The sequence below is a fragment of the Vicia villosa genome, unplaced genomic scaffold (assembly GCF_029867415.1).
Source record: "Vicia villosa cultivar HV-30 ecotype Madison, WI unplaced genomic scaffold, Vvil1.0 ctg.001238F_1_1, whole genome shotgun sequence".
Classification (NCBI taxonomy): Eukaryota; Viridiplantae; Streptophyta; class Magnoliopsida; order Fabales; family Fabaceae; genus Vicia; species Vicia villosa.
The window spans coordinates 342,028-359,631 of NW_026705546.1; the positions used below are offsets into that span (position 1 = coordinate 342,028).

Sequence of the window (17,604 nt, forward strand, 5' to 3'; positions counted from 1 at the left end):
TTCAGAATCTCTTTTAAAGTAAAACAGCTGTCACCAGTTGTTCCAAAAGAAGAACACGTGTTCACTCTTTTTGGACAAACATGCGTGCAACTGAGGAGACGCCGCTCTAGGTAACTGTGCAAATCATTTCAAATTTCACATTATCTCTCCTAACATCATCTCTCATTAAATGCATTTGATTCCATGTTTTCTGTAATCTCATCATTCAAACACGTATTGCATTTCATTTCAAATCCGTCCCTTTATATACTCATTTTCACATTCATATCATTTTTTTTTACATTCTCTCTCTTCATTCATCTCTCTCTCCTTCATTGTTTGCATAAACCCTAGTTCGTAACCGAACCTCAGAGAATCTTCATGCCTTCTTCATCAAGTACTCAAAGAAGAAAAATGTCATCTGCTCATCTTGTTCAACGCAAGTACAGTTACACTCCTTTGAAGACATGTTCTATTCCGTCAACGGAACTAGAAGTTCTTTGTGAATCATCGGTAGATTTTGAAAACCTAAGGATACATGGTTTCAATACAAATGCTGAAACGATGGAACAAGGTTGGTCAAACTACCTTGAAAGATTGGTTGGACCAATATATCCTGCATTAGTAAAGGATTTCTGGGTTCATGCAACAGTTACTCCAATAGCTATCATCTCTTTTGTGTTAGGGCATGAGGTTGTGATAACTGAGAAGTTGATCAGAAAGCTGTACAATCTAGAGGATGAAGATGGAATCACAGGTGCTCTTCCTGGAAGAGTTGATTGGGAAACAGTTGATAGAGAAATATCTACTGCTTCTGGTGTTGCATCTCATCAAACTGGTTCGTTGAAGCCGTTCTATAGAGTTTGCGCTGAGATTATTCTAGGATATCTCTATCATAGAAAGCGATCCTTTACCTCTACATATATAAATCAGGATCAGAAGTTTGCTCTTTTCTGCATTGGAAAAGGAAATGAAGTTAATATCTCAAGCATTCTTCCAACATTTGAAAACAAATATTGAAGAATCACGAGATGAAGAACGCAAGAAGTATCCAGATATCAAGAAGAATGCCATTCCTCTTGCCAGAATGATTTCAGACATTCTGATAGAAAGTGACATGTTGGAACTTCTGAGAACTGTTGGTACGCCAAAGTTCTTTTGTGTCATTCAAGGACACATTCTGAATGCTTTTGACCTACAAAGGATGTGTCTGATTGAGAAGGTAACTTCTGTTCCCAGAATATTTCCAGATATTCTGACGAGAAGAGTTCATGTTGAAGGTTTTGATCCTTTATTCAACGAAGAGCTTGACAAGGCTGTTAAGTGTTATTTGAAGGCTTCTGTCAAAGCTCAATCTTCTGTTGATCTTGTATTGATTCAAGGAAGAGTTCTTCCTTCTCTGGCTGAGTTGCAGAAGAAGGAACTAAAAAAGAAAGAAGCAAGATTGAAGAGAAAAGCTTCAGAAGAAGAAGCTAAGCAAGCTAAGCAAGCTAAGAAGCAGAAGATCACTTATGATCCTCTCAAAGTAAACTCCAAAGAATATCAAGAGAAGCGCATCATGGAATCTTTCCGTGCTTTAAGAGCTGCTAGTTCCTCTCAGAAAAAGCCTCCTCCTTCTGAACCTCAAAATTCCCTTACCATCCCAAACAATTTCCAACCACCTCCTTCTACCCTTACTCTAAACCCTGAACCACTAAATGCCATTCCCCCAACACCTTCTAATATTCCATCTTCATCTACCCTCACCACAGAATCTCCACCTTCTTTAACCCATTCTTTACCATCAGAAAATCTAACCCTTACTCCCTTTTGTACCCTGACTATCGCTTCACTTTTAACCCTCCTGAACCCACCATTCCTATTGACTTTGCTTTGTTCTTTTTAAAGTACAGAAATAGGATGGAAATTCTGAAAGCTGCTCATGACTCCAAGCTGGATCATGTTGCTACTCAGGGCTTATGGAATTGCTTCAGAAAGGATTTTCAGAATGATGCACTGAACATCCAGAAGAGATGTGTTGCTGAAGCATCTGGATCTTCTGGTTACTTCTTGGATCTTGATGATGGTAAGTACTATCATCCAATAAGGAATTGGAGATCTCTTGAGGAGAAGAAGTTTGTGGATGAGTTGGAAGATGAACCATGCCTGACTATGGTCGTTTGGAAGCCAAAATATCCTGTCTTGACTAGAGATTTCCAATGGCTATTCAACTGGCTTAGGGAGAACCCTTCTAAGAAGGCACCTAACATGGTCATTCCTGAAGTTGTCTACCCTTCAGAAGTTGCTGCTCCCATTCCTCCAAAGAATCTAGCTGAGATTCTTCAAGCTCTGGAGAATGAAGATTCTGAAATCCCTGAACCAGAATATGCTGAAGATGCTTCTGTGTCAGAAGCTGATGTTGAGATGGAAGATGCTGAGAATCATCCTTCTGAGAAAAGTCCTGTTCAGGAAACTCAAGAAGATGTTCTCACATTGGATAATGCTGTTGGTAATGCTATCCCTCTGAATGATAGTTGTGCATCTTCTTCTGCTGAACCCTCTGTTCTGGTGAATGCTATCAAGGCCCTTCAACAGAATCAAGATGTTCTAGCTTCTCACTTGGATAAGCATGATGAAGCACATGAGGAGTTCAGAACCTTCATGAAGAAGCAGACTAAAAGCACCTCTGAGACTCACGACCTTCTGGCCAGATTAGTTTCTAAGATAGGCTAGTCGTAGTCCTTTGGTCTTAGTTGTTTCTTTTGTTTTTGCATCTGTTTTTCTTGCATCTTCTATATCTTCTGATACGTTTTGATCAATCAATGAATCTTTATCTTCTCTCATTTTGTTTGTTTTTTCATCTGAATCTTTTATGCTTTTTGATGTTATGACAAAAAGGGGAAGAAAATGTGATAAATGATTTGATTAATTATATCAGTTGCTGGGAGTAAGTTTCCACATTTCTAACAGAAATTGCAAGTTCTATGTCTTTGAGATTTTTGCAGGATTGAAGACATTCTGAAAAAGCTCAACATGAGAAGCAAAGACATGGGGAAAAGCAATTCTATATAGAAACATGCTCATGGAATTTGAAGCAAGCTTAGCGCTGTGAAGCTTCAAGATTAAAAGCAAGAAGGAAGAATGTTTTGATATTCTCGTGGCAGAATATGCTCTAACACATTATTATTCCTTATATGTTCTGATGCATTTTATGTGTTCTGACACATACTATATGCTCTGATACATATCTTATATTCTAATTCATTCATGCTCTGACTTTTGTCGTTTAGTTTGTTCTGAAACATTTCAAGATGTAGAGATGCTCTGATGATGCTCTGGTACATTCAACAATGTTCTGATACAATCTAGCATGCAATGATTCAAGAAGAAATTCAAAGCTCTGAAGCTGTCCTATGGAAGCAAGAAGCAGAAGCTCTGAATGTTCTGAAGTTCTAGGCATTTGTGAACGTCTCAACTGAAATGGAAAATACTCAGGGAAGTCCTTTATTTATATATTTCTTCCAGTATTTATTTCAGGGGGAGATTATTCACCTCAGGGGGAGATTGTTAATCTCAAGGGGAGACATATTCACACACTATGTTTATATGCCTATGCTATAACTGTGTAATTGTCTTTAGCCGTCTGATATTCTGATTGCAAATTCATATCATTTATATATGTTTTTGTCATCATCAAAAAGGGGGAGATTGTTAGAACAAAAATTGTTCTGATCAATATTCTTAGTTTTGATGATAACAATGTATATGAATTTTGCTTGAGACAATGTGGTACTCTAATCCTATGCAATTTCCATTTCAGGAAATATATAAAGAGTATGCACAAAATCAGCACAAGAAGCACTGACTCAGAAGGTTCAGCATGCAACATCAGAACATGCTCTGGCAAGACATCAGAAGATGGTCAAGCAGAATCAGAACATGGTCTATTGAAGCATCAGAAGAACTTGAGATTAGAAGCAGGAGCACTGAAGTTCTCATGGTATCATGCTAGAAGCACTTCAAGGTCAGAAGACAAGAAGATGCTCTGCACCAAGCTGTTATGACTCTGATATATTCAAACGTTGTATCTACAAATATCAGATCAGAAGCAGGTACAAGATGGCAGGCTACGCTGACTGACAAAAGGAACGTTAGAAGCTATTAAAGGCAAAGTCAGTTAAAGCAGGAAAAGCAAGGCTCGAGGTAGTTGACAAAAGAGTGAAACATTAAATGCAATGTTGTACGGATCACGCAACGCATTAAATGCTCCCAACGGTCATCTTCTCAAACGCCTATATATAGAAGTTCTGATGAGAAGCTGAAAACAATACTTTGCGCAAACATACAGAAACGCTGTCAAATTCAAAAGCTCTCAAACTTCATCTTCAACCTCACTTCATTACTGTTGTAATATCTTAGTGAGATTAAGCTTAAACTTTAAGAGAAATATCACAGTTGTGATTATAGCTTTTTAAGAAGCATTGTATAACTCTTGTAAGAATTTGTTTACATTCATTTGTAAAGAACTAGAGGAGATCAAGTTGTGATCGGATTCTCTAGAAAGTCTTAGAGGGTATCTAAGCATTGTGTTCCTAGAGTGGATCAGGTTGTGATCAGAATACTCTAGAAGACTTAGAGGGTATCTAAGTGGAAAACCATTGTAATCAAGATTGTTTAGTGGATTAAATCCTCAGGTGAGGTAAATCATTCTAAGGGGGTGGATTGGAGTAGTTTCGTTAACAACGAACCAGGATAAAAATCATTGTGCAATTGTTTTTATCTTAAGAGTTTTTAAAGTACACTTATTCAAACCCCCCCTTTCTAAGTGTTTTTCTATCCTTCAATTTGCAGTTGGAGTGTGTGCCAGATACCAAGCAGACCCAAAGGCAAGTCATTTGAATCAAGTCAAGAGAATTCTCAAATATGTAAATGGAACTTATGACTATGGCATACTGTACACCAACGGAAGTGACCCGGTCTTGACTGGATACTATGATGCCGAATGGGCTGGAAGTGCTGATGATAGAAAAAGCACATCTGGAGGATATTTCTTTCTATGTAGCAACCTTATATCATGGTTCAGCAAGAAACAAAATTGTGTCTCCTTATCTACTGCTAAAGCATAATACATAGCAGCTGGTAGTAGTTGTTCACAATTGGTCTGGATGAAACAAATGCTGAATGAGTACAATGTTCCTCAGAATGTCATGACTTTATATTGTGACAATCTCAGTGCCATCAATATCTCCAAAAATCCAATTCAGCATAGCAAAACGAAACATATTGATATCCGACACCACTTTATCAGAGAACTCGTCAAAGACAAGGTAATTTGCCTAGAGCAAGTAAACACTGAACTTCAGCTAGCTGACATCTTCACAAAATCACTTGATGCTACACAGTTTGAGAACTTGCGAAGCAAGTTGGTACTCTGCATCCTTGAAGAACCATAGTGACCAAAAAAAAGCCGGTGGAGAAGACATTTATGTTGGCTTTGGCAACTTTTGTGGCCAAACAGGGGGAGAAGTAATACATGTCACCCCAGAACAACAAGAATGGTGGTTGTGTGTGATCAACAATACTAATTTGCTTATTTTTGTTTTGATCTGTTTGTGCTTTTGTTACTCTTGTGGTTGTTTGTCTGGTTTGTCTAAGCATTATGTGCATACTGGTGATGTATGTTGTCTGTTGTGTATTAGCTTATTTTTATTGTGTTTTGGTTATCTTGTGCCCGCTGCAAGTATTTCTGTGGTATGGTGTGACAGGATGTTTTAGCCAAAAATTTGCCAAAGGGGGAGATTGAAGGTGTTTTCATGTTGGCTGCATTAATGGTAAAACATACCTGGTTGATATTGTAGTATGCAGGTTGCATATGTGTGAAGCTAATACAGGTTTTTTAGTGAATGTCATGATCGATGTCATGACATCCGTGTATGACAACAGGAGTTGTTATTATTGTTTAAATGTGTTTCTTGATTTATCTCAATTATCAGTTTAGGAAACCTTTTATTGAGTTCTGAATATTTCGTCCAGAAGATCTTGCTGACAGCACATTGTGTAACAGACAGATGGCATGTGAATTAGGTTAACTTGGTTAACCCTAATTTGTTTCTTAAAACGCCCAAGGCCCATGTCTGCATATAAAAGGACTTCAATCCTATTTTGGAACGCAGACAGAAGATTTTGTATTGTGAAAAACTGTTGTTCTGTAGATGTCTCGTGTGATCCAAGAAATTGTCCTTGATGATTGCGTTGGAATAAGTTGTGTATGTGTAATGTCACTCTAAGCTTTTAAGCACGAGTGTGTGTATCTTGAATGAAGCTTTTAAGCAGATCAAGGTGTGTTTTTGAATAGTGTCTAGTCTCTGTAATTGTTATTTGTTTATGTGTAATCACTATTGTGATTGAGGGGGAGAGGAATGAAGATATTCCATATCTAGGGAGAACCTAGGTAGAAGGGTCATTGGGTAGTGATTAAGTGAGAAGTTATAAACGGGGGAGTTTAGCTTTGAATTGATACTACTAATAGTGGACTTCATACCTGGCTTGGTAGCCCCCAGAGTAGGTTGTTTGAACTGAACTAGGTAAGCAATTCTATGTGTTCTTTATTGTTTTTATGATGTTCTGTTATTACTATTTGTGTTGCGTAAATGTGGATGTCATAACATCCAGTTTGACATCGAGCGTGTAACACCCCAAATTCTAAACTAATTATTTTAGCGTGATGCTTAGCTGTATTGATGAATTTTGGTGTATTTTAGAATAATTAGAATAATGAGTGGAATTATTTTAATTAGTAAAATAAAACAATATCAGTGTTAGAGATATTAAGGGCAAGAGTGGTCAATTGTGAAGAGTAATTGAGGGCAATATGGGAAGACCATATTAGGGGTCTTAGGGGTAAAAAGAGAAAAGAGAAAAGAGGGAATCATTCTGCACGATTAAAGTTTTGAGAAGAGGCAGAAGGAGAGAGCTAGGGCACGAAGAACATGGAGGGATACGTATAGAGAACGCGAAGAGAAATAGAATCCAACCGTGAATCGAGGTAAGGGGGGACTCTTCTAGTTAATTTCTATTATGCGATTGTAGGTAATAGAATAGATTGATATGTGATTCGATTCGATTGAGTATATTGGGATTGGGATTGTTGGATTTGGGGAGATTGATGATATTGCATGAAATTATGATTGGAAAATGTGTTTTAATGATGCTTGATGATGTGTGATAATGTCTACTATGTTTTTATACCTTTATATGATGTTGGGAATGCATTTGGGGTAAAAGGAAAGCGAAATCGCAGGTCTGTCGCAGAATAGCGAATTGCTGAAATCGCAGGTCCGCTGAGCGGAGGGGGTCCGCTGAGCGGAGGTCCCAACATAGTTCTCTTCTTCCTGGTCCCGCTGGTGCTCCGCTGAGCAGACCCTGCTGGGCAGAACATTTTCCAAACTTAGAAATTGCGTATCTTTTGATCCGTGTATCCTTTCTTGGTGCCGTTTTGGGCGTTGTAAAGCTAATTAAATACTTTATATGATTAATGGGTGATTGAGCGGTGGCTCGACTTCTTTATTAAAATTGATTTAATTGCTTGTGAAACGAAATATTGTGCATATGTGGAATTGTGTGAATATGACATTATTTCGGTGCGATGATGGACGAATTGTAATTATTACTGGGATGATTGTTTTAATAATTTAATGATTGTGCATGATTTGGTTAATGTAACAATGTGGTGAGGTTGTAATGATATAACGGTGATTTTGACGTTATATGTGGTGTGAATTATATTGATATAATTGTATATGGTGTTGAAACCGAATATATCATTCGATGTTGTTTTGGTGAGTTATTGGTGATGACGTTGTTCATTTGGATCATGTGGTGATTGTTTTGATCGTATGATGATGATTGATTTGTTTTGAATGATGCATGATACATGTACATACTTGTTGGTGATAACTATGTGAGTTATGGTGAGACGATGCGGTGCATCGGATCGGTGATGTTTTAAGTATGTTATATGTGTGCATTCATTCATGTGCATTTAATGATGGATCTCGCTGATGTTTGGATCGTTGGTGGACATATTTCCCATTGTGTGGAAATTGTGTCGGTAGGCCGTATCTCGATGAGGCGTAGATCGGTTAGGTGGATTGATTCCACGGATTATTGGTACCACATGCATAGTGTCAGTCGGTCATATGCATCTTTGTCATAACATGATTAAGTTGATTTTGTGTTATGTTTGGTGTTGTATTTGTTGTGATAGATGAATGATAATTGAATATCTGAATATATGTCAAATTGGGTGAATGATATGTTATGAAGTTTTATTGCTTATGATTGCATAACATTGATTAATTGAGAATGAGACTCACCCTTACATGTTGTCATTTTCAGATTTGAGAAGTAGCGGCAGTAGTGCTCGGTGAGGATGACTCATAGAGTTTATCCGTTTATGTTGGGTCGTGTCGGTCATGCTCTGATCTGTAACACTGGGGAACGATAGTTATAGAGTTTTAGGAAATTAATCTACTCTATTGATGTTGGATTATGATTCCATTGGATGTATTTGATAATGTTTCTTATTCCGCTGTGATAAACATAATTATGATTTGGTGAACCGTTTCCTAATGAAGCATGACTTGATCATGATTGGTTGATTTATTTTATATAATTGTGGCACCCTTGTGTTTTATGTTTTACTCTGATATAATTGTTTTAAAAATTGCCGCGGGGTTTAGAATGGTGTTATAATATTGGTATCAGAGCAGGTCGGTCCGTCCGGCCAATTGTCGAGTCAGTTGAGTTGCACGACAGTTGAATACTGTCGTCGTATTATCCCTTGGTACGCGACATGTGAGTGAATCACTGTCGGTACTTGTTTGTTTTTTGCGGGAGTTGGTTTGAAACAAGTGGGGGAGAAGCTTCGCTTCTCGGTTATGTTTCAGTTGTAAGATGATTGATTCAGTAGGCTGTTGTTGGCAACAGTACAAGCTTTGTTGGAGTTGTTGTTTTTTTGAATCGAAGGTGACTTGAAATTAGGAAGTTACAATGTATCAGCTCTGCTGGTGTGCTGCGAAGTTGTCAGTTGAGTAGCCTTATGTCTCGGAAGAGGTTCAGCTACAAGTTTACAAAGAGGATTGATGTCGTAGTGTTTCAGAAATCGCACTTCGGCGATGGGATGTGTTGCTCAAGTTATAAGAATGTTTGGAAGTGAAGAGATATGATAAGGGGCTATTTGGAATGTGATCGAGTTGAAGAGAATGAGTTTTGGAGTGAGATTTTCGTAAGCAAAACGCAGGAAAATTGCTGAATAGCTGCAGAACTTGGAAAATTCATAACTGGAGTTCTGGACATCCGATTTGAGTTCCGTTTGAAGCGTCGGAAAGCTAATGAGATGAACCTTGTTATAAAAATGGTTGCAGCAGCTGTAACATATCTAATTGTGACAGGATATTGTTGGAAAGAGGTGAAGTTGCGGTTACACTTGTTCTTAGAACTAGACTTGTTTGTTGGTACTGCACGGGATGTTAGTATCAGAGTTGAACGAATGGAAGAAATAATCAAAAGGTTTGTCTCTTGGACGTGTTGTTAGTATGTAGAAGTTGGTTCAAGGTGATCTTAATGGTAAGAGTGAAAATGTTATTGAAGCAATGTTGTTGCGAACCGGTGAGAGTATGGACTCATGAATTTGTATCAGTCGAGTTTGAGATGTGCGTAGATTATGGACGGTGAATTGATTGAGAATGAGGAATTATTCCAATGTAAATGATAGTGGATGGATTAATTATGTAGATGGTATGTCTTAAGTATAGTTGGATTATAGTCGGGTGATTTTCGTAGTTGGATGAAAAGAAAGGATGTTGGTAGATCTTGGGAGCAAACGAGAGAGATGGAACTTATGTTCATCAATCTCAAATTCTGATTTTTGCAATTATTGATTCAGATTGAAGCGATTCTGAACTTTTTGGAAAGCTTACAAAATTTCCTACAGTTTGCATATAAGATTGGTTATTAGGAAGTTTGTAAAGAGGGAGAAAAGTGCGTTTTAACATTTGGGTATGATGCTTACTTTTTCGAAAATTCTGCATATGAGAATTATGAACCAGTCCCATTGAAAGGATGTTAAGTTTTGCTCGTAACTCGTATTTGAGCAATTCTTGATGATCTAGAATCTACACGAATTTCCCTTCATTTTGGAATATAATTTTGTACTTAGGAGGTCTATATTGGAAGAGAAAATTGTGTTTGAAGTTGGGTGATTCTTGCTGAAAATTGAAAAGGTGAAGAAGAATGTAAAATATTGATAAGTAATGAAACATTGGTATTTGTAAGAATGCGACGGTATAGAGAAATGCATAAAGATGTAATTTATGTAGAATGAGAATGATTATAGTAGCGATGTTATGAGATGGTAATGTTGAGAGGAGAAGGAACTCAAGAGAGATCGCGATAATAATGTTGAGTTATGAATTGAATGAGGCCAAATGTGAAACTAGGTGGATTATAAAGGTTCTAAGAATAAAAGAAAGACGATTGGTTGGTTAGCGTGGTTGAAATTCTTAACTTGGATGAAAGTTGCAATTGGAGTGAACCGAATCGGATGGTACTTGATGTGGTAATGATTCCCGATGTTAGAAGGATGTTTAATTGATAATTGTGTGGTGCTACGAGCGTGTATAAGAATGTGTATTGGATTTTGAATGTTTTTGTATCATTGGCGAGGTTGGAATTGAGGATACTAAGAAGACTTTGGTAGGCCTTAGAGAATTGGCAGAACATTATGCATATGGACTTTGGGCACAAGTTGAAGTACGCTATTGTCGTTGGGTAATGATTATTTACGCCACTGTTATGGTTATCGGCTGTCTATTGGCAAATTGAGGAACTGATCACCCTTAATCTATTGTTGATAGTAGACGGAATCATAATTGATGGATAGATGTGTCATGACAACTAGTATAGTATGTACGTTGAATTGGTTGAAGTCAAGCCGAGCGCTTGAGTATTATTTGATTTATCAATGGTCGTTTTTAAAGAATTATGTGCGTTGTTATACGATGTGTTAGGGGAAGCCTTACGGAGTGGATCCTAGATTGTGGAATCCATTGTGAATTGTGGCCTTTTGGCAAATAAATGCATTGTCTAAATTAAAGGTGAATGCATGTTAATTGTGAATGAGTTCGTTGCAGTTTGGCGTAACTGGTGGGAATGTATGTGGATTATACGTGATAGTATGAGATGAATGCATGAATATATATTGTGAATATGTATGCATTTCAAGAGTGTCTTGAGTTATTTTTGCACGTGAAGCATCATGATGTACATTCTTGTGTTGTGTGATTCTAATGAGAATTCGTCGTAACATCGTGTGCCCATGTGGGGTGTGAGCAATGATTACAAACGATTGTGTGCCTATGTAAGGTGTGAGCAATCCATAAACATTGTGTACCCGTGTGGGGTGTGAGCAATGGGTGAACATCGTATGCTCGACGGTGAGTTACTTTAAGTAACAAACGATGATTCCAAGAAGTTCCTGAATGAACTTGAGATGATTGAGTCAGTATCGCATTGCATGTGCATAGAGTCGTGAGTCTATCTCTATGATTTGCATTTATCATCTCTGTATTTGTGCATTAATGGATGAACACGAGTATGTATGTTTATGTCGAATGTTCCGAGGTGTTGTCTTACGGATCTAAGTTTGAAGTATTCGGTAACTTCGAGAGCGTAGAATACCTGTTGGAACAGAACTTTCAAAGAGTTAAGCCAAAAATCTTTATTATGTCGGTTTTGGTGATTGAAAGTTGGAGTAAACTTGGCGGAGTGGATACTTTACAAGTAATCAGAGTGCGCAGCGAATGCATGGTGTAGTGCAGTTGTTCATACGTGAGTAAAAGTGGTGTTGGTAGGTTGGTTGCGTTGATGCCGTGCTTAAGTTGTGTGTTCTTATGTTGTTGTGTTCTATATCTTAAACCGGAGAATTTCTAAGTTGGTTACTCTTTGTGTTGTGATGTTAAGTTATGAAATGTGTTACTTAAGTGACATGTGTGTTGTTTTCGCCATTGATGTTATGAATTGTTGTATCATAAATGGGTTGCCTTTCGGAGATGATAGTTGATTAGTCGGATGGAATAAGTAGTTGGAGTAGTTGAATCGGATAAATTTTCGAGGACGAAAATATTCTAAGTGGGGGAGAGTTGTAACACCCCAAATTCTAAACTAATTATTTTAGCGTGATGCTTAGCTGTATTGATGAATTTTGGTGTATTTTAGAATAATTAGAATAATGAGTGGAATTATTTTAATTAGTAAAATAAAACAATATCAGTGTTAGAGATATTAAGGGCAAGAGTGGTCAATTGTGAAGAGTAATTGAGGGCAATATGGGAAGACCATATTAGGGGTCTTAGGGGTAAAAAGAGAAAATAAAAAAAGAGGGAATCATTCTGCACGATTAAAGTTTTGAGAAGAGGCAGAAGGAGAGAGCTAGGGCACGAAGAACATGGAGGGATACGTATAGAGAACGCGAAGAGAAATAGAATCCAACCGTGAATCGAGGTAAGGGGGGACTCTTCTAGTTAATTTCTATTATGCGATTGTAGGTAATAGAATAGATTGATATGTGATTCGATTCGATTGAGTATATTGGGATTGGGATTGTTGGATTTGGGGAGATTGATGATATTGCATGAAATTATGATTGGAAAATGTGTTTTAATGATGCTTGATGATGTGTGATAATGTCTACTATGTTTTTATACCTTTATATGATGTTGGGAATGCATTTGGGGTAAAAGGAAAGCGAAATCGCAGGTCTGTCGCAGAATAGCGAATTGCTGAAATCGCAGGTCCGCTGAGCGGAGGGGGTCCGCTGAGCGGAGGTCCCAACATAGTTCGCTTCTGCCTGGTCCCGCTGGTGCTCCGCTGAGCGGACCCTGCTGGGCAGAACATTTTCCAAACTTAGAAATTGCGTATCTTTTGATCCGTGTATCCTTTCTTGGTGCCGTTTTGGGCATTGTAAAGCTAGTTAAATACTTTATATGATTAATGGGTGATTGAGCGGTGGCTCGACTTCTTTTTTAAAATTGATTTAATTGCTTGTGAAACGAAATATTGTGCATATGTGGAATTGTGTGAATATGACATTATTTCGGTGCGATGATGGACGAATTGTAATTATTATTACTGGGATGATTGTTTTAATAATTTAATGATTGTGCATGATTTGGTTAATGTAACAATGTGGTGAGGTTGTAATGATATAACGGTGATTTTGACGTTATATGTGGTGTGAATTATATTGATATAATTGTATATGGTGTTGAAACCGAATATATCATTCGATGTTGTTTTGGTGAGTTATTGGTTATGACGTTGTTCGTTTGGATCATGTGGTGATTGTTTTGATCGTATGATGATGATTGATTTGTTTTGAATGATGCATGATACATGTACATACTTGTTGGTGATAACTATGTGAGTTATGGTGAGACGATGCGGTGCATCGGATCGGTGATGTTTTAAGTATGTTATATGTGTGCATTCATTCATGTGCATTTGATGATGGATCCCGGTGATGTTTGGATCGTTGGTGGACATATTTCCCATTGTGTGGAAATTGTGTCGGTAGGCCGTATCTCGATGAGGCGTAGATCGGTTAGGTGGATTGATTCCACGGATTATTGGTACCACATGCATAGTGTCAGTCGGTCATATGCATCTTTGTCATAACATGATTAAGTTGATTTTGTGTTATGTTTGGTGTTGTATTTGTTGTGATAGATGAATGATAATTGAATATCTGAATATATGTCAAATTGGGTGAATGATATGTTATGATGTTTTATTGCTTATGATTGCATAACATTGATTAATTGAGAATGAGACTCACCCTTACATGTTGTCATTTTCAGATTTGAGAAGTAGCGGCAGTAGTGCTCGGTGAGGATGACTCATAGAGTTTATCCGTTTATTTTGGGTCGTGTCGGTCATGCTCTGATCTGTAACACTGGGGAACGATAGTTATAGAGTTTTAGGAAATTAATCTACTCTATTGATGTTGGATTATGATTCCATTGGATGTATTTGATAATGTTTCTTATTCCGCTGTGATAAACATAATTATGATTTGGTGAACCGTTTCCTAATGAAGCATGACTTGATCATGATTGGTTGATTTATTTTATATAATTGTGGCACCCTTGTGTTTTATGTTTTACTCTGATATAATTGTTTTAAAAATTGCCGCGGGGTTTAGAAGGGTGTTACAGAGCGTGTGTTACTAGAATTTTCACCTACACCTGACTCAGTTGGTTAAAGCCAATGTATACAAGGGGCATGACATGTTTTTATCAAATCCATCTGGGGCAATCAGGTCAAGATTCGAAGAATCTCTTAGGAACGTCGAGCAATCAGGGGCATTCACCCAAGTGTGGTTAAAGCTACTTCCTGATCAATTAGGGGCATTATTATTAAGTTCATGATACTTGGGGTAATTTACCTACGATAGCACATTTCTTAGAAGGTCTTCACGAGGCGAATCTCTTCAAAGTCCCTATAGGATGGGGCAAAGTTATGCAATGGCATTCTATCAGAAAACTAATTACTGTTTGATTCTTCAGTTGATACTTGTTTGGGGTTCCAATCAATACAGGTCTATGTGTACTTCCCTTGTTTTGTTTGCGTAAAAGTCCGATGGTTATTTCGAACAAACATATACGTTTGAATATGATTGATGTTTACCAAAAATTTCATGTGCATAAAAACAGGAATAACAGTTACCATAACAGTCGGGTTAATGTTTGAATCATCCATGCGTCCCCACAGAGCCGACTTCATGGAAATATCCCCACAGAGTAAGCCTCGAGAGATTATTTTAAATAAGCTCATCCCCAACAGAGACCTAATTCCCCAACAGAAATATATTCCCTTCTCTAAAAGATTATTTTCCTCAAAAGATTTTGAAGGATAGAAAAACACTTAGAAAGGGGGGTTTGAATAAGTGTACTTTAAAAACTCTTAAGATAAAAACAATTGCACAATGATTTTTATCCTGGTTCGTTGTTAACGAAACTACTCTAGTCCACCCCCTTAGAGTGATTTACCTCACCTGAGGATTTAATCCACTAATCAATCTTGATTACAATGGTTTTCCACTTAGATACCCTCTAAGTCTTCTAGAGTATTCTGATCACAACCTGATCACTCTAGGAACACAATGCTTAGATACCCTCTAAGACTTTCTAGAGAATCCGATCATAACTTGATCTCCTCCTTTGGCAAATTTTTGCCTAAAACATCCTGTCACACCATACCACAGAAATACTTGCAGCGGGCACAAGATAACCAAAACACAATAAAAATAAGCTAATACACAACAGACAACATACATCACCAGTATGCACATAATGCTTAGACAAACCAGACAAACAACCACAAGAGTAACACAAGCACAAACAGATCAAAACAAAAATAAGCAAATTAGTATTGTTGATCACACACAACCACCATTCTTGTTGTTCTGGGGTGACATGTATTACTTCTCCCCCTGTTTGGCCACAAAAGTTGCCAAAGCCAACATAAATGTCTTCTCCACCGGCTTTTTTTTGGTCACTATGGTTCTTCAAGGATGCAGAGTACCAACTTGCTTCGCAAGTTCTCAAACTGTGTAGCATCAAGTGATTTTGTGAAGATGTCAGCTAGCTGAAGTTCAGTGTTTACTTGCTCTAGGCAAATTACCTTGTCTTTGACGAGTTCTCTGATAAAGTGGTGTCGGATATCAATATGTTTCGTTTTGCTATGCTGAATTGGATTTTTGGAGATATTGATGGCACTGAGATTGTCACAATATAAAGTCATGACATTCTGAGGAACATTGTACTCATTCAGCATTTGTTTCATCCAGACCAATTGTGAACAACTACTACCAGCTGCTATGTATTATGCTTTAGCAGTAGATAAGGAGACACAATTTTGTTTCTTGCTGAACCATGATATAAGGTTGCTACGTAGAAAGAAATATCCTCCAGATGTGCTTTTTCTGTCATCAGCACTTCCAGCCCATTCGGCATCATAGTATCCAGTCAAGACCGGGTCACTTCCGTTGGTGTACAGTATGCCATAGTCAGAAGTTCCATTTACATATTTGAGAATTCTCTTGACTTGATTCAAATGACTTGCCTTTGGGTCTGCTTGGTATCTGGCACACACTCCAACTGCAAATTGAAGGATAGAAAAACACTTAGAAAGGGGGGGTTTGAATAAGTGTACTTTAAAAACTCTTAAGATAAAAACAATTGCACAATGATTTTTATCCTGGTTCGTTGTTAACGAAACTACTCCAATCCACCCCCTTAGAATGATTTACCTCACCTGAGGATTTAATCCACTAATCAATCTTGATTACAATGGTTTTCCACTTAGATACCCTCTAAGTCTTCTAGAGTATTCTGATCACAACCTGATCCACTCTAGGAACACAATGCTTAGATACCCTCTAAGACTTTCTAGAGAATCCGATCACAACTTGATCTCCTCTAGTTCTTTACAAATGAATGTAAACAAATTCTTACAAGAGTTATACAATGCTTCTTAAAAAGCTATAATCACAACTGTGATATTTCTCTTAAAGTTTAAGCTTAATCTCACTAAGATATTACAACAGTAATGAAGTGAGGTTGAAGATGAAGTTTGAGAGCTTTTGAATTTGACAGCGTTTCTGTATGTTTGCGCAAAGTATTGTTTTCAGCTTCTCATCAGAACTTCTATATATAGGCGTTTGAGAAGATGACCGTTGGGAGCATTTAATGCGTTGCGTGATCCGTACAACATTGCATTTAATGTTTCACTCTTTTGTCAACTACCTCGAGCCTTGCTTTTCCTGCTTTAACTGACTTTGCCTTTAATAGCTTCTAACGTTCCTTTTGTCAGTCAGCGTAGCCTGCCATCTTGTACTTGCTTCTGATCTGATCTTTGTAGATACAACGTTTGAATATATCAGAGTCATAACAGCTTGGTGCAGAGCATCTTCTTGTCTTCTGACCTTGAAGTGCTTCTAGCGTGATACCATGAGAACTTCAGTGCTTCTGCTTCTGATCTCAAGTTCTTCTGATGCTTCAATAGACCATGTTCTTATTCTGCTTGACCATCTTCTGATGTCTTGCCAGAGCATGTTCTGATGTTGCATGCTGAACCTTCTGAGTCAGTGCTTCTTGTGCTGATTTTGTGCATACTCTTTATATATTTCCTGAAATGGAAATTGCATAGGATTAGAGTACCACATTGTCTCAAGCAAAATTCATATACATTGTTATCATCAAAACTAAGAATATTGATCAGAACAATTCTTGTTCTAACAATCTCCCCCTTTTTGATGATGACAAAAACATATATAAATGATATGAATTTGCAATCAAAATATCAGACGGCTAAAGACAATTACACAGTTATAGCATAGGCATATAAACATAGTGTGTGAATATGTCTCCCCTAAGATTAACAATCTCCCCCTTAGATGAATAATCTCCCTCTGAAATAAGTACTGGAAGAAATTTATAAATAAAGGACTTCCCTGAGTATTTTCCATTTCAGTTAAGACGTTTACATATGCCTAGAACTTCAGAACATTCAGAGCTTCTGCTTCTT

The 17,604-nt window shown here is 37.5% G+C and overlaps 1 protein-coding gene across 1 annotated transcript; it reads left to right on the plus strand.

Annotated features, from left to right (window-relative positions):
• The first annotated feature begins 393 nt into the window (after positions 1–393).
• On the plus strand, positions 394–999 carry LOC131634140 (uncharacterized). Its single transcript, XM_058904797.1, has one exon. It carries the CDS (start codon positions 394–396, stop codon positions 997–999), a length of 606 nt encoding a protein of 201 aa, XP_058760780.1.
• Positions 1,000–17,604: the final 16,605 nt, after the last annotated feature.

What these genes read in the sequence shown, in the direction of transcription:
- LOC131634140 (XM_058904797.1), top strand. Translation starts at nt 394, where the DNA reads ATGTCATCTGCTCATCTTGTTCAACGCAAGTACAGTTACACTCCTTTG.